The 27,630-nt window shown below is 34.4% G+C and overlaps 1 protein-coding gene across 2 annotated transcripts in view; it reads right to left on the bottom strand.

The window, feature by feature from the left end:
- The window catches only part of Tmprss15 (transmembrane serine protease 15), a 112,520-nt gene that overhangs the window by 28,608 nt on the left and 56,282 nt on the right, over positions 1-27,630 (bottom strand). For both annotated transcript variants that reach the window (XM_059277575.1, XM_059277574.1), the window contains 6 exons: positions 26,796-26,931; positions 19,878-19,967; positions 16,687-16,812; positions 15,060-15,200; positions 5,887-5,997; positions 4,104-4,236 (listed from right to left, as the gene is read on the bottom strand). In XM_059277575.1, coding sequence (XP_059133558.1) covers positions 4,104-4,236; positions 5,887-5,997; positions 15,060-15,200; positions 16,687-16,812; positions 19,878-19,967; positions 26,796-26,931 — 737 coding nt within the window. The remainder of the gene's footprint in view (positions 1-4,103; positions 4,237-5,886; positions 5,998-15,059; positions 15,201-16,686; positions 16,813-19,877; positions 19,968-26,795; positions 26,932-27,630) is intronic.

Here is a 27,630-nt window from a genome sequence, read left to right as displayed (position 1 = left end):
GTGTTTAATATAAAGGAGTAAAAACTGAGGAAACCTGCCTCATGTGATTTTCTCAAATCTGTGGGGAATTACAGTTCATACCCAATCTGCATAAATAACCTTGAGAGACTACAGTGCCTGCTTAATAAATTGGATCCTAAATTATTTCCCACTGTACCAAACACATCATTTAAACTCACCAAATATTCTTTCCATTTCCTTATGCTGGTCTAGACAACTCTCATTAATGCTATAATGTTCTTTCAGTGATTAAAGCACTATGGAGACTAATAAGAATGCATAGGGACAAAGATTAACATCTTCGCACAAATTAACTGAATCATTTCAGAAGAAAGCAAGTACCTGGTCTTTCTAAAAACTATTGTATCTAAGACAATGGATTGCATCACTTATTTTTTTTTTATATTGAAGGACCCTGTCTCTTGATCTCTATGTCTTGCAGCAAGAACTATGATCCATAGGAAATGAGGTCAATGAACTAGACAGTAAAATCTGGCTAGGGATGAGATCACATGTAAATAAATAGGACTCAGTGTTGAAGAAATGATTTATATTCGCTTAACACAGGCCAGTCTCTGGAAATACTTTGCTGATATAACCTCACTGAGTTCAAGTCTCAGGCAACACCTTTCATTTATATTATACAGGAATTTTCTATTTATGTGTTTATCTCCACCACATAAACATGTAAACCCAAGTCATAATTTATTCATTCATGAACCTTGTACAGCATCATCACTAATGCTTCTATTTTTGAATGAAGAATAATCAAAATATACTTTCAAAGTTTAAATGCACTAGAGATATGTGCATTAATTCTAGTAATTCTATTTTGCATCTGTAAAAATCACTTCATCTAAGAATTTAATTCAAATTAAATTGTTTCTTTTACTTTTTTCATCTTTGAGACTGTAATATAACTATAACATTTATCCCCTCTTTTTCCTTCATTCTAGCCCTTCCAAATACACCTCCTTGCTCTCTTTAAAATTCATGGCCTCTTTGTTTTTTGTTATTACATACACACACATATATGTATATATGTATTCATGTGTATATGTATATATCAAAGTAAGATGTTGATCATTTTGATTTTCATAAACAAATCAAGTACATCCATCTTCTAGAAGGTAATTTAATTAGGATTTACATAATACAATAGAGAGATCTCTTTTATTTATAATCCTGAGGTAGTACTCAAGAGACTAGTGAAAATGAACAGCACATGGGTGTGCAACCCAGCCATCCTAGACCTTCAGAAGCCCTAGCTTAGAAACAAGGTAAACTCACCAGTCTCTTCAGCTGCATTATTGCAAACCAAGTCTTTTAAAGAGATCCTCAACTTCCCAAAAATTTTAACAGGAAGGCAAAGCCTTTCTAGGCCTCCCCTCCCTGAAGTTGCTATTGAACTAAATCATTGTTGAGTATGAACCCGGTGATAATGTCATTATCCAGTGTTTTACTTGAAGTTAGAAAAATGAAAAAATTCTCAACTTTTACTTTTTGTTGACTCTTCCAAAATAAAAAACATCACACCAGACATTACTCCTCTTACAACTCATACCATTTCACAGCTCCTTTTTGTTAAATGCTACCAAAATTGAAGTGATTTTTTGTTTCATTAAAATCTGTACTGTATTATAAAAAGGATGGGGCCTACATATATATGAACATCTAAAGTACATGGAATTTTTAATTGATACTCATAAATTAAATTGATGATCATTTGCATAGTGTGTGATAAAATTCCCCTCTTGCCTTTTCTTTTGATGGGAATCACCTTTTAGATGAAACGTGCATGGAACTGTGGTTTCCCATTATGAATTCAAGGAGACAAGGGAAACTAGAAACTTTCAGTCCAATTATTGGAAGTTCTGATGTGTTTCGAACATTCCACATGAGACTGCACATTATTATCCACTGAAAATATCTGTATGTAGTGGCTGGGTTCTATCATGGCATTAATGCACAATAGGAATCTCTTAGTCAACCAGCAGTAATACAATTTTATGGAGTAAGTGAAATTCTGCTACTGGCTACTGCATGTGAGGGTATTTTCAGTGAGACTATTTTTCAGTTCTACATAGAAAATCTGTGTGCTACCCAGACAAATTTCTGTTGTTACTTTGAGAGCTCATCTCACTGTGTAGCCATGGATGTCCTGGAACTTTTTATATAGACTAGACTGGCATTAACAGCAATTCTCTTGCCTCTTTTTCCCCCATGGTGATAATGTATGCGTGAGCCATCTCACCAGTCTGGGAATTCTGTTATGTGACCCACTAGTCAGTTAGAACAAAGCACCCCTTGCTGAAAAGACAATTCATTGTATTTGTTTTCATGAATTAACAGAAGTTAAAATGTCTGCCAAGAGTTCATATATAGATTTTAGTGTGCATAAATTTGTTTTTTTCTCTTAACTTCATATCCTTATTTTGAATTTTTTCAAATCATTTAGGTTTAATGACTGCTGTTATTAACATATAAAAATCATTTTTGTTCCATTTAAATATGTTCACTTCTGGAAATCAGGTTACCTAGCCACCCATCTGATATATTGTTAATTAACATCTCTGCCTATGCAAATTTTCACAAGTGGACATCTATAACCAAATCACAGAAATACCTGTGTCCAGGTAATTGCCAAGCATGTATCTTTGTTTGTTCATTTGTTTGTGGTTTTGGTTTGTTTATTTATTTTGATTTTGTTTTTGAGATAAGATTCCATGTAGCCCAAGCTAGTCTTAATGTACTATGTACCCAAGGATGACCTTGTATTCTTAATCCTCTTGCCTCAATTTTCCGTGTGTTGGTGTTACAAGCAGGTGTCACCATGCCTGACTGTGCGTTTTAGAATATACTAGAAAATCACTTGGCAGTTCATCGTGAAAAAATGATTATGGTTAGACAACTTTTCTGTACTTTTTTATATTTTAGAAACAATTGTAGTCATGTGAGTTCATTCAGTTCCTCTGCTGATATTTACCTTTTAACAATTTTTTTGAGATTCAGAACAATAGTGAATAAAATTAAGGTATGTTATAGTAGAACTCAAAAACCTCAAAAAGCTTCATGAGTTAGATCCCCAATGAAGATTTTGCTTAGAGAAGGTGGGACCCATTACTAACTGGTACCTGTTGGGAGAGGAAGCATCAGTTCCCTTTAAGGGTGAGACTTCTCATAGGTCTAGTGTGTTCCAGTATGTGGCTTCACAGCCAAAGATTTATCAGTACTGAATGTAATTGATAAGTTTACAAAAACAGAAGGAATGGAAACACAAAATTGGGTGGGTTTGGAAAGAAGTCTTGATGCTGGAGGAGATGGGAGATGGTGACCGATATCATCAAAATACAATGCAGAATTGTTCAGAGAATTATTATTTTTTACAAATATATTAGCACAATTCATATTTGAGGATGGGGTTAATCATAAATTTTGTCTTTTATTTTTTGGTAACAAACATTTTTTAAATTTATACTATAAATTTCAGATAAATTTAACTTCATATCAATAAAATTGTCAGTTTTAAAAATAGAGCTAAGTAGTGAGTTAGAGAAATGAGTTGGTGTGTAAGGGCTCCTCGCATTCCCTCTTAATTGATTGTGTTGGATTCCTAGGGCCCACCTGACTGAATAAGAGAACCAACTCAAAAAGTCATCCTCAGAAGCTTTTTCTGCATCTACTGAGATGATTGCATGATTTTTGTCCTTAAGTCCATTTACGTGGTTTATTATATTCATTTACTTGTGGATGTTTAAACATGCCTATGTCTCTGGGATAAATCCAATTTGGTTATAGTGGATAATCTTTTTAATATATGTCCATATTTGATTTACAAATATTTTCATGAGCATTTTTGAATCTATGCCAATTATAATAATGAATAAAATGTAATTCCTACCCAAACTATGCTATCCCCTATCTTTACATGTGTACCTGGCATACACATATTCATACTCTCACATATACACATCACACATACACACACACACACAGAGAGAGAGAGAGAGAGAGAGAGAGAGAGAGAGAAAGAGAGAGAGAGAGAGAGACTATACACATATTATTAATAATAAAACATAAAGGAACATAATACACTCACTTACCCTAGTCCCAGGAGATGACAAACTTCATCTGAAATTTCTGTGGTCCAGTGTTCAGCACAAGCTACGTGCCAGACGCTGTGGATTTGGAACTGTACCAAACCATTGTTGGTCATTGTGCCATTGAGGAAACGCACTACAAATGCAGAGCATAGGATGTGGTTACATGAAGCCAGGGAGTGGGGGCCATGTGGGGGTATTGGTCAAAGGGAAAGATTTCATCTCAACAGGAGGAAGAAAGTTTTTTGAGACCAAGAATACAGTAAAGATATGTTAACTATGTACTTCTAAATTGCTAAAAAATAAATTTCAAACTGTGTAATTACAAAAATATTAAGCATTTGAGGTGCTGTGTAGAATGATTGGTTATGTTACTTATTCCACATTGTACACGTCAAGCCTAATGTCACTTTGGGTGCCATAAATAGTTATAACTATAAATTTTTCAACAGCAGTCTTGAAATACCCCTAAGTACATAGAGTTCAGGATATTAGATTATACATAGGGTCATCTTGATTACTTTCATAGATGAATGATGGCCTTAACTGAGATGTGCTCATTCTTAACAGTTAGATCTTAGAAACTGATTGTAGTTTTTTTTTTCTTTCTAAAGAGTATCTTGGAAAAAAAAAGAGTATCTTGGAAGATATAAACTGAGAAATATAAACTTAGTTGACATAATTTTGTCCTTTTCTCTGACTATAAAATAAAAAAAGCAAAGACATTCAAGTTTATTTCCCAGCAAATGAACAAAATAAATTTTTGTATTTTGTATTTTAAGTCATTAGAAAAACATTCCTTATAAACTTAGTCACTAAAAGAAGGAGAAAGTTCAGACTGTGTTTTGTTTTTTTTTTTTTTTCCTCACTCGTGCTGCCCATTCCAGCAGTGTTGTGTTTTCATTCACTGTGTTTACTGTTTGGTTCTAACTGTTTTGTCACTGTCTTACCAACATTCTGCAAAGAGTGTTATGGTCGTTATACCCAGAAAGAGACTGAACCTAACCTAGTTATCAATTAAAGTAATGCTCTGCGATGGGAGTCTGACATACAAACATCATGTTGTTATTGGTTTTACTTTATTCTTGCATTGAAAGAGTTTAGTATTGAATTAAATAGACTGAGACTCTTAAAAATAACCATAGCTTTATGAGTTATGTGATCTTCGACAGACACATAACTTCTCCAACACCCAGTTTCTTCAGGGCTGTGTCTAGTAAGTTCCTCATGTGGAACTCTTTTACCCGCTTATTTATAGTCTAGTGCACATAATATGTCTAATCCTTTTCTCTTTTTTTAGGAATTAAAGCAATGTATAATAAAATAGTACATTGCTCATATCATCATTGCAGCCTGACATTGGGACTTGACCTGAAACCAATCAAAGCAGAGGAAACCAAAGACACTTATGAACTAGATTCCTATAAGTACCCAGTTTAGAGGATTCAGTTAAAATATGCTGAATTCATGTGCTTCTCCTGAAGGCAATGGAACAAAACAGAGCAGCGAATGTGGTGGGAACTAAGGTGCCTGTTTTGGGTTACTTTCTACCTTTGATATTTATGTCTTCTGACTGAGTCTTGTCCTAGACTTACAGTTGTTACATGGAATCAAGTTTAATAAAGCAACATGCACAAACTAGAGGCCTGTATGTTAGTTTTACAGCAAACCAAAATGGTGAGGGAGGCTCACATTCCACAATACTTGAGATAAATCCTTTCATGTTTGGAAAAATCCAAAAACAAATCTAAAGTAACACAAGTATTTTTGTGAAAATAAGACATACCACAGTGTTCTTCATCCGAGCCATCAGTACAGTGCGTGTGTCCATCACAGAGATTCTCCACTGGAATGCACTTTCCATCTTTACACTGAAATTCACCATCCTGGCAGGGCTCTGTTTATTGTATAGGGTAAAGACATCACAGATTGAAGGTTTCTGCATACCCATTCCATTTAGGCATCTTTGGACATCAGACCTTTGCATTAAAAGCACATGGTGGAAGAAGCTTCAATGTTGAAACACCACAAACTTCCTTACCAGATTGCTTCAGAAACAGCACTAAAGTGTACATGTGGCTTTAAAGGAGTATAGACAAAACCTTGGTCATCTGTTTTGCAAAAGTGCTTTGGGGACAGTTCTAAGAGGTAGCTGGGATTGATCAAAAAATGAATTGACCCTAGAGACCTCCAACATGGCTGGGAGATCCTTCCCTCAAAGAGTTTTATTGTCATGTCTAAGAAGGAAGAACTTCACGTTGGGATGACAAGAGGAGCTCTCTGTTCAGGACACATGTAACATAGATCCTCTAAGAATGGACTGCTGTATGTGGAAACATTTAACACCCCATGCTCTACAGTACACTGACATTCCTGAAGGAGAAACAAAAGCCCTTGATAACAAAAAAAAAAAGAAGCAGCAAGACTTCTACTTTGAAAACAAATGGCAAATATAATCAGAATCATGATTGTATCATTATATTAAACTTAGATTGATTTCACTAAGTCACAGCTTAAATTAAAAGGATATCAGAAACAAAATAACCAGTCCTCTTGAAATTTTGTTTTTAAAAGTCATTCAGAAGATTTTATTTGTCAAATGTGTGTGTATGTATGCTCACACAGATATGGTACAGTGTCATTAATGAGAAACACACATAAAACAAACATAGGTATTGACCTTTTGACAAAGGTAATAAAAAGTATAGATAATAAGTTAATCCTGTATTTCCTCTAGAAACAATTGCTCTATATTTGCTGGTTTAACAGTACTTGAGGGGGGTGGAGCTCTGTTTCTATTAACTGTTTTCATACATGTATTTCACAATTTCATACATGTACAAAGCTCCAACATCTCTACTTTTCTTTCTATCTTTATTCTCTCTCCTTACATATTTTTCTCATAGTTATGGTTTTTTTTTTCATAGTGTTTGTACCATTAATGTAACAGTTTGTATGCCTTGCCAGACCAGTCATTATTGTAGCTCTCAGGATGCATTTGTAATGACCAAAGGTAACAATACTTGAAAGGAATAATTTTAACTAGGAATCTAGCTTATAGACTCAAATCTGAGAACAGTGTTAAGTATTGCTACATATTTAAGGAGCATTTTTAAATTAGTTCTTCAAAGATTTCATACAGTATTTTTTAATTGTATTCACGAACCTTTCTATCTTTGATATACTCCCTGCTCTTCCCACCCAACTTGCTGTCCTTTCTTTTTTGTATCCTTCAAGACCAATTTGTACACATAAATTTATCTTTTTGAGACTCAGTTTTCTTGTGTGTTGAGTGGGGATTTGTTCCACTTAATATGAGAATAAATAAATAATATGCTTGGCTTACCAATATGTGTATACTAACTCTTCAATAGATGCAATAGATGGTATTAACAGTAAAAATAGGAACATTATTAAAAATCCTATTTAGAAAACTGCTAGCAGAATCTGTAGACCTGGGAAAGAGGCTGCCACTGACTTAAGATCTATCCTTCTTCATACCTTAGTCAGAGAAGCTTATGTTTTAGTAGGAAGTGATTATTTCAGCCTCATAACTGGTCAAAGTGTTAAGAATGTGACTGGAAATGTTCATCCTTAAATATCACTAAAGCCTCAAGAAACGTCACAGACAGCGGTGTAAAGAATGAGAGAGATGGGGGGTGCAAAAAAAGTCCTAGGAAATGCTATCTTCTTGAATAACATGGCTGTAGCACACACAAGCTCATAGTGTCTGTGATCACTTGCACACAATCTACACAAGAACAAGCGAGTCAACACTCTAGCATAGATGGTCGAGTTATTCATGAGCCATTATCCTTGTATGGAAGCATCATTCATGAGCCACTATTCTTACCTAGGGTTCTATTGGAGGTTGACGGTTGTTAAAGGAAGGGGAGTCATTTTTCTTTGGGAATGTGGTTTCCAAAAGTTTACCCACAATCCAGTGGATGGCCCCCCACTCATGTGCATATGGCTACTCTTAATCAGACTGAGAAGGACTGAAACTGGATGAATAGCTGTAATTGCTGCAAAGGCTGAGGACCTGAGTTTGAGCCCAGGAACTCACTTGGTGGAAGAAGAGAACTGACTCCCTAAAATCATTCTCTGCCTTTGGCATTGGTGCCATATTATAAATATCTACACACATACATGTGCATATTTAACCAAGCAAATATAAAATAAAAAAAAATAGAAAAAGCAGGGGGCTGGAATGTTGAAGGGGGAGCTGGAGCACCAAAAGGGTGGGTATAATAAAAATACATTATATACATATATGAGTCTCACAATTAAATAATATAAAAATACAAACTTTAAAAATATCTTTCTTCCTTTCTCTCTCCTTCATTTTCTTTATGCATAGGTGTGCTCTAATATTGATCTCTGAAACATCTATTAACTTAATATTCTTTTTCTCTGTTCTGCTTCTACCACTTTCCAAATAACAAGATGAACAGGGAAATATGCTAATCATTTTCACTTGGTAGCAGAAAACAGTAATTGAAACTATTTATCTATTTTAGGCTTTGAAACATGCTATATTTTAACCAAAATCTAATTTACCTTTATAAAGATATTTTTAGGAAGTCATGGCTGGCTGTTTCTGCAAATTTTTGTATCAGGACAAAAGTAGGTTATGTATCTCAAAACATAATATTATTAGGGAGGTTCTAGTAAATGTAATTATCAATTTATTTCACAAACACATATTTTTAAACAGATTACTGAGATGACAAATGGCCCCAAATGATTAAATTTTCTACAAGGAAGCATGAGTATCTTACTGGAAAGATTTCTCTTTCTTCTAGATGTTATCATTTCTTTAGTTTTCCTTCAGAATACAGGAAAACTTCAAAATAGATGCACCCACATAAATATACACCCTATAACAATATATATGTTAGCATATATTAATTTTTATAACATAACAGCACTAACTTCAGACCCATAATCAAATATTTTAATATATTCCATAATGTCAGTCATTACTGGCTACTGTTAAATTATGTATTATATTTTCCATAGCTATTATAATCATTATGTCAAATGAAGTTACAATGACAGTACTTATTTGTGGAGACATTTATTGATAAATGTTGCTTTTATTATTGTGATCAAGTTATATTCAGCTGGAAAGCAATGTGTTAGTTAATTAAAATAAGTATAAAAATCAGTATAAAATTTTGAGTAAAAATATATGCCCTGTCCCTGTCTGAAACTTATAATTTACTGTCTTTCTGTAATCAAAACTGTTAGGATTGTACCTGTAAGCCCAGAAAAGATATGTAGTTCAGAAGGTAAAATAAATTGAATGAAGAAATACCAGAATGGAGAAAATGGTATAATGTTGCTGAAGTGAATAGAAATTATAAAATTTGAGGAGAGGTATGAACAAGCTATTTCAAAACTTTCCATATATGTATAATCTTGATTTTGATTTTTTGTAACATAATATTTCAGATCATTAGGAATTCTTTAATACAATAATTTACTCTTTCTGGAGTCTGAAATCTTATTTCTGATAATTTTATGCCCATAGTGAGAGAGGGACAAAGTAAGATTACTCAGAATTGAATTTCCCCATCTTCTTTTTATGAAGTCTCTATAGCCATGCTTCATTTAGTTAACCATATGCTTTTTTTTAAAAGAAACTAAATTGGTTTCTAAGGCACACATCACAGAAGCTGAGGAGGACTCTAAGGTCCTGAATGTAACAAGCTGCCACTTGTGAGCTGGCTGGGATGCTCTAGTGAATTCCACATGAAGACTCTGAGAATCAGAAACAAGCAACAGGAGCACATTCATTAGAGACTTAACATAATAAATATCTACTGTGGATACTCAAGTTCAATGTGAGTGGAAATGATTAAAAGAGGATAAATAAAATAAAATATGCCTCATAATTATATTTCAATTGAAAACTTTAAAGTATTCCTGAAATATCAAAGAAGACAAGTGAAGTTTTTAAGTACTGGAAACAATTTTTTAACGTAATTTTTGCGCAATGTTACTGAAATGATTGCCAAAACAGAACACCAATATAATGAGGCATGTGTACCTAATCTCATATTCATTACTGGCTTGATTATCTTCTATTGCCAAATCCCTGTTTCTGTAACAGCTTTTCAAGGCTTTTGCTATTTAAAAAAATCTTGATGAAAAAGACTCTGCTGAGGACAACTAGGTCACTGTACTTCCCTCCCCAGAAGACTGTCTTCCAGGACTAGGAATGGCAGCTCACAGGTGAGTACGTTGATCATGCAGTGATGTTCTGGAGGAGATTCCTCTAGCATCACTCAAAGAGACCATTCTCTTCAAAACAAGACGCTCATGACCAAAATCTACGTCTAGGTCAAACCAAATGCAAAGAACCTTTTCACATAGAGCTGTATGACTTTCTGGATTGACTGCATTAAACTATACCAGTTAGCTTACTTCCTCAAACGGAAATTTGTGGTGATGCTATTCATGGTATTTTTCAAAATATCTGATACTCTATTTTTCAAGAGTAAAACCATATAAAATCAATAACCAATAATTTTGATGAAGAGATATGTTTGTTCTCACCTTTCATAATCTATACTATTTCAGTTTCTTTCATGTCTTATTTGTGATTTTAAAATAGGAATGTAAAGATCTGTGACTTGTACAAATTTTGTTTGGGGGTACTTTCAGTTTTACATATGAGACAGTGCTCTACAACTATTTCAGTTGCTTAGACTGCAAAAAATCCACTCTCTTACTGGTTGATATATAGATAAAAAAAAACTTTTTCGGTTGGTTTCATTATTTATTTCCATTTTTAAAAAGCATGTAATTATTCTATGAAAGTTTCTTTTCATGACAAAACTCTTGAAAACATGTTGAGATGTCTATCCTTCTGGCAGGATAAGTATCTTTGTGTGTTAGCTATTTTCTTGTTCTATTGTCTGATATTCTGCACATGTAACTATCCTGCATTAAATACAGATGATGTACCATCCTCCTTAGCATACAGACAGTGACTCAGTCATAAAATATGGACAATATTGATATTGTTCCCTTCTCATTGTGCAGGATTTCTTTAAACCTAAAATGTTGTTTTTTAAGTTTTCATCATTAAAATTGATTTAATCACCAACGCCCTTGAAGATATATACTATCTTTGTAAATATTATTCCTCTTGAATATTATTCCTCTTAAAACTCAAAATGTTAAGTAGGAAAGGCTATGATAGTGATACTTGCTAATTATTTTTATTTTATAAAACACAACAAGTCATCAGGATTTTTCAATTAATTTTCATCACTCCTGAAAAGTGTGTTGTTTTTCTCCATATGCTTTTCTTTCTGAATTTTCATGTAGTTTGCTCTGTTCTTCTGAGTTTTTACTTGGTGTGTTGTCTTCCATGCCCATTACTGACTATCATTCTTTCCTATGCATTTATTATTTTGCAGTCTTTATTATACTTTCCGGCTAGAACATTACTAGTAATATGAATATATTGGAATCAGATACCAGAAAATTACATGGCTTGTATTGTGTGTATGTGTGTATGTATTTGTACAGCAAGTTCTCTCATTGGCCTAGAGCTTAGCTGACTAGGGTAGGCTGGCTGCCCAGGCAGCCCCAGAGATCTACCTACTTCTGCTTCCTGGCACTAGAATTACAAGTGTGCTCCACCACATACAGCTTTTCCACTTGGGTACCTGGGACAGACACAGGTCTTCATGATTGTAAAGCTGGCACTGTTTGAATTAAAATACTCCCCAGCCCCGATGCAAGTCATCAGCAAAGACTCCAGTCACGTTGGAAAGAAGAGTCAGGGTATGGTAGAATTTCACTGGAAACTGCTCTGGCCAAAGATGAGTACATGTGTTTAGAAGACTCGAGGGGAAACTGGGTTGTGATGTCACTTGCAGAACAGGTGACAAGCAAGTACTAGTCTATTAGGAAGCAGCGATTATGTAAGAATTAAAAAATCAGAATCCTAACTTTATGTAAAAAGTAATAGTGAAAACATTTTTAATTTTTTGCTACTCAGTGTTTTGGTCCTATGAAGAATTATGTCCTACTCATAGGACATAATTCAATTTCTTTAAAACATCAAACACATATTTAGCTTTTAATCTAATGTTACACATCCTAAGTATATTTTTTTCTTAAAAGTACTAAATGCTAGCTACTAACATATCCTAACGTATGTTCATTACATTTGCACACTATGCATGTCATTAAAAAATTAAGCTTAAGCCAAATCAAATACTGATTTAAGTTACAAAAGAAAAATAATGGATTTTCCCAAAGTGGAAAGAAAACCTGAAGCAGTAGACAAACTATTGCAAATACACAGTTATCATATTTTAATCAGTAATAACAAAATTAGCAAGGAGTAGGGCTACTGACTAAATTTAAAATGTCATATTCCAAATGATCTTGATTAATACTTCCAAAACAATGATTCAGTTTTTTAGCTAAATTTTGAATATACATATACATGCATTATAACAAATATATGCTTATTTTTATTTTCAAGTTATTTTATATATTTCTTTATTCACCATTTAATAAAATTGTCATTTTTCTCCTTTCACATGAACTCTAGTTTCATTTTCTACATAAATTATATTTTAAGATCAATTCTAATTTCTTAGAAACTTACTCTCTCCTTCTCCCCCTGATTCCACTCCCTCTGCCTCCATCAGAAAAAAAAAAAATCTCATGTGGTCCAGGATGGTCTGGAACTCAGTATGCTACAAAAGACATTTTAAATTTGGATCCTTGTGTGTTCCTTGGGTTCTTTTCCTTCTGTTTGTTTTGTTCTGTTCCAATGCTTTTGTGCCATCTTGTGATGCTTCATTTTATTTTATTTTTATCCCTCAGAAGCCCAGAGGTGAGGCTACAGGGGAGTGGAAATATTTTCATTCCTCAAATGGAGCAGGTTCATTTACCTCACATCTTTGGATATAATGTGTTCTCTTTCTCTTTGCCCTTCAATCTCAGGGATTGAGAAGTTTGATCTCTAGCTAGTGATTCTTTCTTGGAAGGGTTTGGGAATTTTAGGTGATGGAACTTGGCTGAAGGAAGTAGTGAACTGGTGTTTATTTTGTTTTAGGAGTGTAAGGAGTCTCTCTCTCTCTCTCTCTCTCTCTCTCTCTCTCTCTCTCTCTCTCTCTCTCTCTCTCCCCCCTTCTCCCCCTCTCTGTTTCTGCTTTTCTATTATAAATTAGGAATTAGGTACCCTCTACCACACGCTTGTACCACCATCATGTTCTTCCTTTTTATGGGCTCAGAATCTAAGGGCCAAGGACTGTGGTCTGACTGTCTGAAGTCTCTGAATCCTGGAAACAAAGCAAATCCTTCCTCCTTTAAATTGACTTCTCCAGTATCTGACTACATTGATGGATAGCTGACTCATGGGGAGAAATAGCTTTTCTCTGGGGTAGGGAACTCATTCCCTAGATTTATTCAATCTAGATACTTCACAGCATTTAAAAAAATACGTGTGTATTTTTTTAATATGAGAACAAATATGTCTGTTTTTGGACGATGCTTAGGCAAGCCAATAAGCTGCACTCTTTCACAGTCTCCCCATCAGATCCTGCCTCCAGCATTCCTCCCTGAATTCTCTGTATGATGAACTAGGAACTTTAAGGGGAACTAAACCATTTCCTCTCCAAAAGAAAAAATAGAGGAAAGAAAGAAAAATAATTTCTGATCCTCCTTCTTCTACCTGGGATACAGACAGTTATCACACCATGCCAAACTTATGTTTATATATATATATATATATATATACATATATATATACATATATATATTATGTATATATACACATGCATACATAATATACATACATATTATATATATATACACACATTATATATTATATATATTGTTTGTTAGTCTGAGTAATTGCTTATTTTGTTTGATTCATATCACTGTTTCTAAGTCAAAAGCAGCTGCTTCTAAACCAGATGGGAGATTAGCTGATTGGGTTTGCAGCCAACCCTTCCTAAGTAGCTTTCATAATTAATATTGTGGCTTATTGTTGGGGCTAGAGAATGGCCATAAAGCTGAAAGCAGGCCACTTCCTGGGACAAGGTCAAAGTTTCAGGCCAGCTGTGAGTGGTAGAGAAACAGATATAAGCATAATTTATCCGTCTAACATGATTTAGCCTTAAATAATAATCCAGAAGAGAGGAGTCATGTAAACCTTCATTTTCTCTAGGAATTTATATCTATAAATGAAAATTTGTATCAGAAAAGATGCACTGAGCTGAGGGTCAGCACAAAGAAAGCCAGAGCCTGTGTGGAACTGTAAGTAACAAATCATTCAAAGATTTTAAAACATCATACATATGACAGTAAAGACATACTTTATATATCTCTAACTAAACCTGTCTTTGTCTGTATCTGCTCTCTCTCTCTCTCTCTGTCTTATCTCTGTGTGTATGTTTGTTACAATGCTTTACTTTTTCCTTCCTCTAAGATTAGGGATATGATAAAGAACACAATAAGAAGGTTGTGTTAACCTCTTCCATTGCAGTTGCTTTATTCTGGCCGTCTCTAACAAGTTAATGATGGTTAATTTTTTAACTGGGGGTCACTGGCATTTCGCAGTCCAGTAGCCCATCTCCCTCCTCCTCTCTCAATAAGATCTCATCAAAATGAAAAGTCTTTCCTTACAGAGCCAGTTCCTTTAATTTGAACTTCCTGTTAAATTTTAATTTTTGTGAGTAGAAGTCAAGGGTCTTAATAGAGAAATACTTGATATGCAAAAAAACGTTGTGGATTCCTGCTGTGAAAAACCCAGGTAATCATTACATATATAGAAAGAAGGGACAAAAATCTACACTGTGCTGAGAAAGACAAAATAATATCTCAGAATGCAAATATATATGTTGTAATTTACTCTTGAAAGGGTTTTTACTTCCTTTAGTTCGTTCATGTAGCTATGACGAAGTACGCAACATTTCTTACCTGGAATCCCCAAGTAATATCCCGTCGTGAAATTCGCTTTGAAGCCCTTTCTTGCCCCACTTTCGCTTGTGATGAAAAGCACAGTCATTCTGTTGGTGGTAGAGAACACGTCCTTCACAGGGCCAGGCCCTGTGTACACAGCTGTCCGCAAGGGAAGAGAGACTGTGAGATGTTTGAATCTCAGAGAAACATGAAGAATTTTACGTCTGTCTTCTAGGTCGGACTCCATGCAGCATGGCTCACCAAAAGCATGTGCTTATTCTTATAGTTTAGATGCTGATTCTTAACTGCTTTGTTCTATTAGAAGCATAAAAGCAATTCCAGAACAAAACAATTTCTATCTACATGTTACAGTATAATTTAGATCTCCTTCTGGAATTTTTATTTCTTTTGATTTGTGGGAATAATTAGGAGTAAAATAATAAATTGCTATTTTCTTTGATCATATAACCAGTGTTTTTTTTTTTATTAGAAACACAATTTAACCTGAAAAATAAAATAAAGAGCAACCATCCGAAATATGTTTACAAATGCATATACTGATCCAAATGAATGTTCTCTAATTCTTGCCAGTCCCCAAAGGATTTCGTTGTTGTTTTATTCTGTTTATGGCTCTGATAATTCATTCCAGAAAGCTGTGTTCTAGAACTTTGTGGGATTTTGCTGATATGTCTGGGGAATCCTCATTATTATCCTTGTCCTGCAGAGGTTGGAGTCTCATGGTGAGTCTTCATTCATTTGTCACAATTTTTATATAATAATGCCTTGATTTAAATAACTCCGGCAAGATTTTATCATAAGTGATGAATGAATCACAAGAACAGCTAGATAAAACCATGTCCGTGGTGAAGAACAATAGTTCATGCTTCTAAGTTGAACATTTAAGCATCTTCCTAATTTAATATTAGGCTTACCTTACCAAATGGTAGTTCTTTCTTAAAAATTAATGGCTAAATAATATAATATAATCTTATGTTTGGCTAATAACATTTAAATATGCTAATATGTATTTTGTTGTCCAGATACAATTATTTCTCATGTAAGTTACAAAGTAATAGTCAATAAAAATAGAATAAACATTGGCTAACTTTTGTATCATTCTCAGCTGCTACAGACAATAACAAGCAAAACAGGGATATAATATAAAATAAAATTACTTAAAATTTTTATAGAAACAGAATGTGGATATTTTATTGTCAAAGGAAATCTGGTTTAACAATTATCTTTAAGCACCTGATGTATGCAGAATTCAGAAAAACTACTTAATAGGTCACACATGGCATGTGTGTTTATAGTTAATTATTGCCGACTTTTAAGAACTGTAATGCAAACATATCAGTCCTGATTAGCAACAAATATTCTAGAAGAGTATAATGTCATTGCAAAGATGTTCCGTACGAAAACACAATACGGTCTGGGAGCACTTGAGGGAGGAGAAATCATAATCACAATATATTGTATGAAAAAAGTCTATTTTCAATAAACTGAAAATCTTCAACATGTTACCCTGCTATTATATTTTCATGTTGCCAATTGTAAATTTTATATATCTGCTTCAAAGTGCTCTCTCTGTGCATTAAGTATCTTGAGCTATACAACTTCCAGAGGGTTCAAATTTCAGTCTTACCTAAGAGCAAGGAGTCAACTTCTCCCCCATCTCTCACTTCAACCACATCATTGATATTTTCTAAATTAAATTCTTGAAAATGAAGTTGGATATTTTTTCCCTTTTGTGCATTTAAATTCCATACACCTTGCAGACAACAAACAACAACAATTAGTTTACAGCATACATCATTGTATTTGTATTAAGTCTTTATGGTCTTATTTCTTTTCATTGATTTGTTTTGTTTGGAGCTAGGAAAGCTAATATATTGGTTTGGTTTTAAATATGTGTTGTATCAATTCAATTAAATTCAATATAAACTCACCATAATTAAATTCATTTTATACAAAATAAAATACTTTATTCAAAGGTTTTAAATAGATAATTAAGGCTATAGTACAAAGTTTAAGAACATCAATAGCTATTAATAGTCTACCTCAATTCACTTAATTTTCTTTAATTTTATTGCGTTTTGTGTGTGTGTGTGTGTGTGTGTGTGTGGTTGTGTGTGTGTGTGTGTGTGTGTGTGTGTGTGTGTGTGTGTGTGTGTGTGTCAGGGGGAAAGGGGGTTAAGTTCCCACAATGCACAGAAGACAACTTACTGGGGTAGTTTTCTCCTTCCACCATTGAGGTTTCAAGGATCAAACAAAGTACATAAGGCTTAATGGCAAGCATCTTTACCTGATAACCCATCTATTCAGCCTCAGTCCACCTAATTTTCCAAGATCAAATAAGCAAACTCTAAAATTTATTTGAAAGTTTCTCTAATTAAAACATATTGCATGCTGTTATTTCTTTTTTAAAAGAATGTGTGCTTCAATGAATGGTCCTTGTTTTCATGAGTTTCTGAGATGATTTAAAATTCAGAATCTCTTTTATACAGTTTGAGTATTCTCATTCACACTTAAGGAATCAATACTCAGCTACAAAGCACTGGCCTCTCCAAGTATTTTCAATTTACATCATACACTTTGTTTGAGAAATATACAGATTTTCAGAAGTATTTATTGTATATGGAACACACACACACACACACACACACACACACGGGTCTGTTCTTTGGAAAATTCCTGGGTCTTCTCTCCATCTTAGGTAAGGACAGCACCATGTGTAGACTCACCCATGGCTCTTCATATCTTCTATTGCACGCAATAAATCTCCATAAACTTTAATCCTGTCTCCTATGCCCTTCACTCATAGTCAATTCTCAACATTCTTTGTTCTAACAGAGTGCAAGGAGCTGACAGTTCTGATGTCCTAATTGGAGATGCTGCTGACACTCTTCTTCTCACTGTCTGTTTCTAATATACAGACAGATTGATCTGTCCAACATGCAAGTTTTATTCTATCATGATTTTCATGCAAATTTCTGGAAATTTCCACTTTTTTCTCAAAAAAAACCACTCAATAAACCATAACAAAGGGCAAAATTTCTTCATATTACCAATTTAACCAACTACAGTTATTGGGTTTGCCTTAAAGAGCCAAGAAACTAGTCCTGATTTCTTGGACTAGTCTATGAAGGACCTCATGTCCCTCTACAATGCCATATTTCACTCTTATTTTAATGATATCACGAACATTTGTAATGCTTGACCCTTTATCTGAGTATCTGTCCAGACATTAACATTGTTTATTTGGTAAGTAAAGTTCTTGGTAAACATTTGATGAATAAAAGAACTTACAAACAACTAAAGCACGCAGAGAAAAGGAGGAACAGTCTTTCCCCTGGGTAAAGCACACCAGTGGTTTGTCCAATACCAAGTGATTAGCTCCAAAAATATACAAGTAACATTATGCTGATATCTATATCTATATCTATGTATCAGTATAATATATATTATTATACTATATATAACACATATATACTATATGTAACATACTGATATATATACACTAATATATATACACACATATATATCAGTATAGTGTTAGATACAGCATATACACACATATATGTTTATATATACACGTAAAAAAATTTATGGAAAAAGAAGCCATGAATTTGAAAGAAAGTAAGAGGGATTATATTGGAGTGTTTGGAAGGAGGAAAGGGAAGGGGAAAATTTTGTAATCATATATAATCTCAAAAATAAAAACAACAAAACTGCATTAGTTGTTTCAATGCCTAAGTTTTAGAATTTTTAAATATTTATGCAAAAGAAATAATTACATGTTTTCTTCAGCATGAAGTATGTAGTTGGGAGAATAATCTTTACTTCCACATTCAGATTATGTTAGGCAAATGTCTACCTATTCATTTTCCCTAGTGACCTCTATTTTCTTTGAAATTGTTCCACATTTCTTCGTGCAGAGAGGCTCACATTTTAAAATCCTCTTTCCACTGTTATTGTTATGTTCATGGTATTGGCTCAATACTGCGTTTGACTCCCAACTAGGCACAGGAAAAAAACATGGCTGTTTCACAGCCCATTCCTCCTGAATTACAATCTGTGTAAAATAGAATGGAGAATGTGGATTCGTAGTGCAGATTCTGCCGTCTTCAGATCACCATCATGTGTTTCTCTATGTAGTTACACTAGCCCAGAGTTAGCTTTTGTACAATATTTTGTAGGTTGCTTCCTCTAAATTTTGATATTTCTTCAGCCCCCAATATTCCCTTTTCAGGAATGGGAGTCTAATCATGTTACTGTGGCTGTGTTCTTCAATGAGTCTAGTATGTTGTTTTCTAAAGGTGAAGGTTGGCTGTTTTCACCTGTTGCATTGGCTTTGTTCTGTGAAACTGCAAGCTTTCTACACACACTCCAGGGATTACGCGCATGAGCTAAGAAACTGATGAGAGAAATGTCTGGAGCAAGGGTGACTGCATCAAAGGTATTACTTTTATGATTTTATTCTGGAATTAACGACAGTAAAAAAGTGCTGTAGGAATAATTGTGAGAATGGACTGAAATCATGCATAATGAACACTTTGCCTTCATTTAAAAAGTTAGCAATGAAAAGTAGGCTACAAATCTGAAAGAAATCAGGAAACGGTATATGGGAAGGTTTGGAGGGGGGAAAGCAATATGGGGGGATGATGTAATTATAAATACCCTCAAAAATAAAATAAATAATTAAGGAACTACTTCATATGTAAACATGTTACTGTGTCCATTTTGGCAAATTCCTAATCTGCTTCACTATGTTAAGGAGGGGCATAACCAATTATGTACATTTTTCCTTGGTAACCCGGGAAAGAAAAGACTCACAGAAAGCTTGATTAGGGTAGATGTCTGGAAAGTTTGGAGAACTGAATGTTGTATTTGGCTCCCATAATTCAAAAGGTCCCCCGCAGTCAGCTGCAATGGATGAGGAAAGAGGCGTTAGCAGCACCGTATCTATTCCACAGATACCTTACTAGGTGCCAGGCATTGTAAAAATACATTTCCCAGAACGCTAGTTTTGACAGAGGCATTTTACAAGTTGTATAAGTTGTTAGGGAAACATGTTAGTACTTTGGTGTCTTTACTAGAAAAGATCTAAAAAACTTTGTATTCTTATTTCCTTTGTAAGTTTCAAGAGATGATAATAGTGTTTAGGATTGCCCATATTTATTTGACCAATGGAAATATTTTGCAAAACACAACAGATAAAATCATACCTGCAGAAAAACATGAATATTTATAGTAGAGCAAATCCCATCCCTGCCACCATCCAAGAAGGACCAGTGCTGGTGTGTCACTGATCTAGCAACACAAATGTCCCTATGATTTATTCTTAAGGTATTTAGCATAAATGTTGCTAAATATTGAAGCATGTGGTAGTCAGGAAGGTGAGTGACACTTTCTCTTCCTGTTTGTAATTCTTCTGAGGGAAAGCATATTGGCACACATCTATGGTCCAAGATCTTAAAACATGGAAGCAGGAGGCTTTGAAATTCAAGACCTTTTTATGCTACATGAAAACCTATACACAACACCCCCCACCAAAAGAAAAAAAAAACCACAATAAAACAACTTTTAGTTTTGTTTTCTGGTTAGATCTGTTACTCAACATTTTTCAACAATTGGGATTCCCAGGGCTTAACTAAATTTTATTATAAAATGAGAGCCTACATCTTCCAGTTCTGACTGTGATTAGGTATGTTAACATTCTAATATACTGAGTGCATTTTATTTTCTTTTTATTCATTAGAAACAAGTCTAAAACAGTTTAAGAATTCATTGACTGTTTTAGGGACCCTGATTATGATATTTGTTACCATTGTTATATTTAAAAATGATTTTCCATATTTAAGTAGCCTGATTTAACTGTATGATGTGTTTTCCTTTTAGTGAAGGCATATAAGGCTAGAATTTTTTTATACTCAATAAATTAGAAATGAAATTGGAAGAGGGATAATTAAACCAACTATATCCATGCAGAGCCTTTGATCATACCTTCTTTTTAGTAATAGTTTCCCACACATATTATCAGCGAATGTGTGCACATGCATACATGTTTGTATATGTGAGATTTTGTGTGTACACATGTGTGTGTATGAGTATGTTTGTATTTGTTTGATTATGTACTTGTGCATGTGGATGCATGTGTTTGTGTACTAATGTGATTTTTGTCCATGTGTTTGTATGTGTGTGGTTTCTATTCATAAGCATGTGTTCATGTGTGTGCACTTATGAGTGTGTGTAGACAAGTGTAGTTCTGTATGTTTGTGTGTGAATGTATCTTTGTATGTGTGTGTGTTCATGTGAATGGGTTCAGTGTAAACTTGTGTGCATTTGTGCATAGCGCATTTGTCTGTGTGCATGTTAGAGAATGTATGTGTTTGTGAGTGTATATTTGTGTTAGTGGGTATGTAGTTTGTGTGCAATTGGTTTGTGTTTAAATGTCTATGTTGTATATTCATGAGTGTGAATGTGTGTGTTTGTTTATATCATGGGTATATGTGTACTCATAAGTGAACTTGCATATGTGTGCTTGTGTATGTGTTTATATATAAGTGTGTGTACATGTTTGCACATGCATCATTGTGTTTCAGTTTTTATGTGTGTATACGTGCATATTATTGTATATGCAAGTGTATGTACTGGTGTTTATGTATATGTGTTTGTGTGTTCATGAAAGTGTACTTCTACATGTGTTTCCATGTGTTTGCATGTGTATATGTGTGCTTGTATGTTTGTGTGAATATGTGTGTTTTTGTGTATTCACAGGTATGTTGTGTATGTATATCTATGAATGTTAATGTTTAAGGGTATGAACATGTACATGTGTGTGCCCATCTGTGTTTAAGTATGTGTGTGCATGTTTGTGTCTATGAGTACATGGTATGTACATGTGGCTGTGTGGGTAAATTTGTACATGTATACGTGTCTGTGTACAGATGAACATGTGAATACACATGCTTTGGTGTTTGTTTTTCTTACATGAATGTGTGTTTTATGGGTATGTTCATGCACATGTGTATGTGTTGTGTGCATGTATGTATGCTTTACATATGGCTAATTGTGTACAAGTGTGTTTTCATGTGCAATTTTCAATGTGCACATTGCTATTTTCCCCATTTTCTCTTTAGAGAGTTGGGAAATTTCTAAATCAAACACTGCTAATATTACATAGCTGATATTTTGAGAACAGTTTGAATTTTTACATAACTGAAAACTTAACCACGTATGTGAGAAAGATGAATAGGTGGGATTTTAATAAACTCACAGCCAGAACTAAAGTGATGTCAGCTGTCACTGTTAAGCCTAATCAGGCAGATAGTTTACTCAGCATTTATTCTGCAAACAGAAATGTCAGGCAGGTCGCTCCCTTAATGCACTTACGATGCCCTTTTTTGAAAGATATTCGAACTATAATTTCACGTCCAATCACTGACCAGAAATACTCCTTTGATCTTTGTATGGAAGATGCTTCCGTGGCTGCCTCCGTGTCAATGACTGTAAGAAATTAGCAAATCGCCTCGTGCCACTGTGGCTGTTGCAGTACAACTTACTTTAATGGCGGCGTTGCCAGAGTGGGTGGAGCACATGATTTTTAGGAGAGCCACAGGTGATGAGGCATGACTCTAAAAACTGCAGTCATCCTGTGCTATCAGGTGATCAACAGCAGCACGCGCAATGGGAGTAAAGCCGCCTGACTGCCCTCGAGGGCCTGTCCATGAACAGGATTGGATTCTCACTTTTAATATTCTAGGTGCTGTGCTTTCAAATGTTTGCGCTTTCATTAATCTCCGCTCATGTTATAGAAATTTCCACCACACGCACGATGTGTTTGTGCAGCGTTCTCCAAGGCAGTTTTCAAAGATGGATTCTGTTGGTAACCTCTACTTAAGGCTAACACGTCTGCCGTATGTGTCCATATGGAGGGGTATCCAGGAGGCAAGCAAGAGGCGAGCCCAACTCTCTTATAGTGAGAGTTTGAATTAAACACGCGGAAGAAAAAAGAAATGAAGACATAATTTCATTTACCCACACTCTCCTGATTGGTACCCATATAAGGGGAAATAGTAGATGTAACGAGAAATAATAAATCACATTGAATTTATGTGAAAGTAATTTTTAATGTCCTCAATTAGTATCTATTATTTTAGTAATACACAATAAGTCTTTTAATATTATATGAAACATGTTAATAAGTTTGGGTTATAATCTAAAATTAAATTTCCCATGAGAATTTGGGGTCCAATCTTTAAAAATTAATAGTTTTAGTACATAATTATTAACTATTGATAATGTGAATGTTTTTACCAAACTTATGACTAATTGGTTTAAATGTTTATTCTTGAACATTAAATTTTATTTGTTCTTAAAATAAATCTATCTGATGATAACACTAAATGAGGCTAGTTGTTGTCAAGGTAAAGCTATGAAGGCAAAACATAACAGGTAAAAGTTCTTTGATGAAGGAGTCTATGAATGCAATTAATACCTGTGTGTACTAGGAGCTGAATATTAAGTTGAACAAACACCAAAGAATTATGGTCTGCAAAGAAAGGCTGAGACAGCCTGAGTGCAGATTGGTTTCCACATGGAGATCTTGTCAAGTTGCTTAGTAATGTTTTTCAAATTAACTCTTACTGTGTGTTAAGAAATGAAAGATGGCTTAAATCAGGACATAATAGAGAAAAAAATCTTAGAACTAGTGAACATTAAAATGGCTAAAACTATTTTTTTCCTAATTAGTTGGGAACCGCAGAAATCAGTCAGAGACTGGTGTGCATATTTCTTTTTGTCTAGACTTTCTGTACTTTATTCACAGAGCTTCAAAATTGTTTTTTAAATTAGTATGATGTTTGTATAACAGAATATTAGCGTTTATAAACTTCTGCAAGTCGAGTACCCATATTGAAATTAATTGCGCTGACATCACAGGCACCATCCTGGAGCTGAGGGAGCAGAGACTAAAGGCACACGGTAGAGGAATCCCTGCAGTTGTGAATGTCCATAAAACTAGACCTAACAATAATCTCAGGAACGGAGTGGGCACAGAGTTTTAGTATTCACCTCCTTGTCTGAGATGTTCTTATTTAACTGCTCTGTAAAGACTGAAAGAAAGGTTTTAGCCAGTCAACCATGGTTTCCTTTTATTTTTGCTTAAACAAATCAGTGATCTGGAATCAGAATAGCTCTACACAAATAGGACTTCCATTGACCCATCTGCAAAAGGCATTAGAAAGAAATTGTTCAGAATGAGTTGGATGGCAATTAACATTTTCGCTGTGCTAAACATTGGCTCAAAGTGAACCACTTGGAAAGTGGAACAAACACATTCTGGGCAAAGTCCAAATTTATATCTTAAAATCAGATGGGTTATCCTAACTGTACAATTTCCCCAATGCTAAAATATGCATGGATGCCAAGTTTCTGTACATTGAAATAATATGATTTTTTTTACTGACTGGAATAGATACAATGATGTTGTAATCATTTAATTTATGTGTGATAATATAAAAAGTTATCTCAGATTTTATAATTTAAGTAATATGATTTGTCTCATGTCTTAAATATGAAGCGTCTGAGATTTTACTATGTAAACTTAGCAATACTCATCAAACAAGTAGTTATTTTAAGAAATCTGAACATATAATTTTGCATAAAAATGTCATATACTATATATATAGAGAGGGTCCACACAGAATGTGATAGGTCTGCTGCCACCAAGCAGCAAATTATTGCATTCGAATTGGTATTAACCCAAAAATTTAGTTCCAATAACCAAAAGAGGAACACGACAAAACATCGGGATACCAAAAGGAATTCTCAATGCATCTAATAATATTTATGGGTTTTTGATTATTGTGATACTAGAAACCAGACAGATACAGTGAATTACAGTTGGGCTCAACTGATAAACATTGAGAAGCACACTTGTGTATCTGCTCAATCTATCAGAGCCTTGTAGAACATCCCAAACACTGAAAAAAATATAAAACCTCAGTTTTTGTCAGAATTTTTAGCAATATTATCTATCTGGGTTCTTTACCCCTCTCTCTCAGATTTCTGAATGCCACTTTTATCCATACATTTCCTTAGTTAAATCTTTTCTACCTCATCCTTTCACACATACAAGTCACAAATAGTACACTGTTTAAAATATTTGTTCTTCTATCATGTTAAAATTTTCACAAATCACCTATACTGATACTTCTTAGATTTCTTTGGCAGTGTCATTTGTAGAGTGGATATCTATCTATGACTAAAATGAATTTTTGGAATATTGCATAATTCAGGAAACTTCTAAAATTTTCAATATTCAAGGAGAGTGAAAACTAGCCTTTCAGTAGGATATATTGAATATTCAATGTGGCAGCATGAGGCTTGTATGAACTACATCTTTATTTGGTGGCAGCTCATTTGTTTAAACATGTCAAATACCAATCATTTTTCTACAGGACTTTGGGTTTGTTAAAGCCACTTAGCTTTAAAAACTCTGCTTAAAATGAAAACAAAACCAAAACAAGTAAACAAATAAAAAACCAAATACATATGGGAGTCAGTTCTCTCCTCTTTGATGTCTGTCAAATCACATGGTCTTGTAATATAGGATGTGTTACTTCAGACATGGATAAGATGAATGGTCTTGTAATATAGGATGTGTTCCTTCAGATATGAATAAGATGAATGGTCTTATAATATAGGATGTGTTCCTTCAGACATGGATAAGATGAATGGTAATAAGGTTTCTTTGAAATTTAAGCTTTCCAATTTGACCTAAGAAAAATAGGCATAAGATCCATTTTGTTCTTTTGAGTTAAAAGTATGGTAAGATTGGAAATCTCAGTTATTGCTCAGTTAAGCAGCTCCCCAGAGAGGGTATTGCAAAGCCTTACCAAAGTATCATTTCAGGATATAAACATTTTCCAGTCATTAGTCTTGCAAAAGTTTGAGTTAATATTTGCTATCAAATTATTCTAAAATAGAGTTGGAATGTGTGATGGTTTGAAAGAAAATGGTCACCAGAGGGAGTGGCACTATTAGGAAATATGGCTTTGTTGGAGTAGGTATGGCCTTGTTGAGGAAGTGTGTCACTGTGGAGGTGAGCTTTGAGGTCTCATATATGCTCAAGATACCAACCAGTGTCTCAGTTCACTTCCTGTTGCCTGAAAGATGTAGAATTCTCCACCACTACATCTACTTGCATGCTGCCATGCTCCCTGCCATGATGATAATGGACTAAGCCTCTGAAACTGTAAGCCTCCATCACAATTAAACATTTTTCTTTGTAAGAGTTGCTGTGGTCATGGTGTCTCTTCACAGCAATAGAAACCCTAACTAAGACAGGCTGTTTCAGTCTTAACTGAGCTATTGTAATTTTCAATTTTTTTTTTCTGTAAGAAGGCAATGAGAACATCAGCAACTCTTCCCCAAAGACAGTAGCAACCCATTCATCACTATCAGTGTGACATTGGAGTTTGTATTTTAATGTGAATGAAATAAAAATTAGTACTGTAATTAAATTCAAGAATGAAAATTATTTAAAAAGTATTTTAAATATGATCAGCAACCAAATAATAAATGACTCTGTGTGTTCATTGTATTGGCTAGGTATCATTTTTCTTATGGTCTTTATCTAATTAATTTTGCTTTGATTTTTCCATTGAAATACTATAAGGCTGATATAATAAAAATAAGCCAAAACAAGACATAGTCATGATTTTGAAGTACACATACGGGGTCACTTACTAGGAAGCTCTGGTGGAGGGGTGGGAACCAAAGTTGGTTCTGGATAAGGACTCTCACTACAAATTCCATTTGTTAGGCTTATGTCATCCAAGGCTATTGAACTCAAACCTGGGTTTCTAAAAGCATTGAACACAACCTGAAATTCAGAGAGGCATATAATATTAGTTCACTCTAATAATTTCTGACTTGGTTTTACTTAATAACTCTGGAGAATCAGTATTGCCAATTACACAATGCATAATAAAATACCCCACATTGAAATATTGATAAATCATTCTGGATAAGTTCTTTTGAGGATCTCAATCTTTGTATTATGCATAAATCTTAGCAAAATATCCATGTATGTCTTCCTTCTGAGTTATAGTCTGATGATTTATCTCTCTCTCTGCTGATTTTATCATACTCTATTTTACTTAGTGAAATCTAAACATAATTTGGAAGCAGAGAAACCTCCTCTGAATTATATTAAAAATCTGAATATCACTTATACAGAGGGTCTAATCTAGGCCCTTTGCATAAGCAAGACAGTTGTGTAGCTTGATCTACTTAAAGGGTCCCCTGGCGGTGGGATCAGGATCTATCCCTGGTGCATTAGCCAGCTTTTTGAAGCCTACTACCTATGGTGGGACACCTTTCACAGCTTTGATGCAAAAGGAGGGGCTTGGATCTGCCTCAACTGAATGTACCAGGCTCTGCTGACGCCCCATGTGAGGCCTTACCTTGTCAGAAGAGGGAATGGGGAATGACATGGGGGTTAAGGCTGGGGGTGGGAGGCAGGAAGAGAGGGAGAGCTGTGGTTAGTATGTAAAATGAATAAAAAAATTTTTAACAAAAA

Source organism: Peromyscus eremicus, chromosome 12, assembly GCF_949786415.1.
Source record: "Peromyscus eremicus chromosome 12, PerEre_H2_v1, whole genome shotgun sequence".
Lineage (NCBI taxonomy): Eukaryota > Metazoa > Chordata > Mammalia > Rodentia > Cricetidae > Peromyscus > Peromyscus eremicus.
The sequence above is the reverse complement of the archived record's forward strand: the minus strand, read 5'-3'. Positions and strand labels throughout refer to the sequence as shown.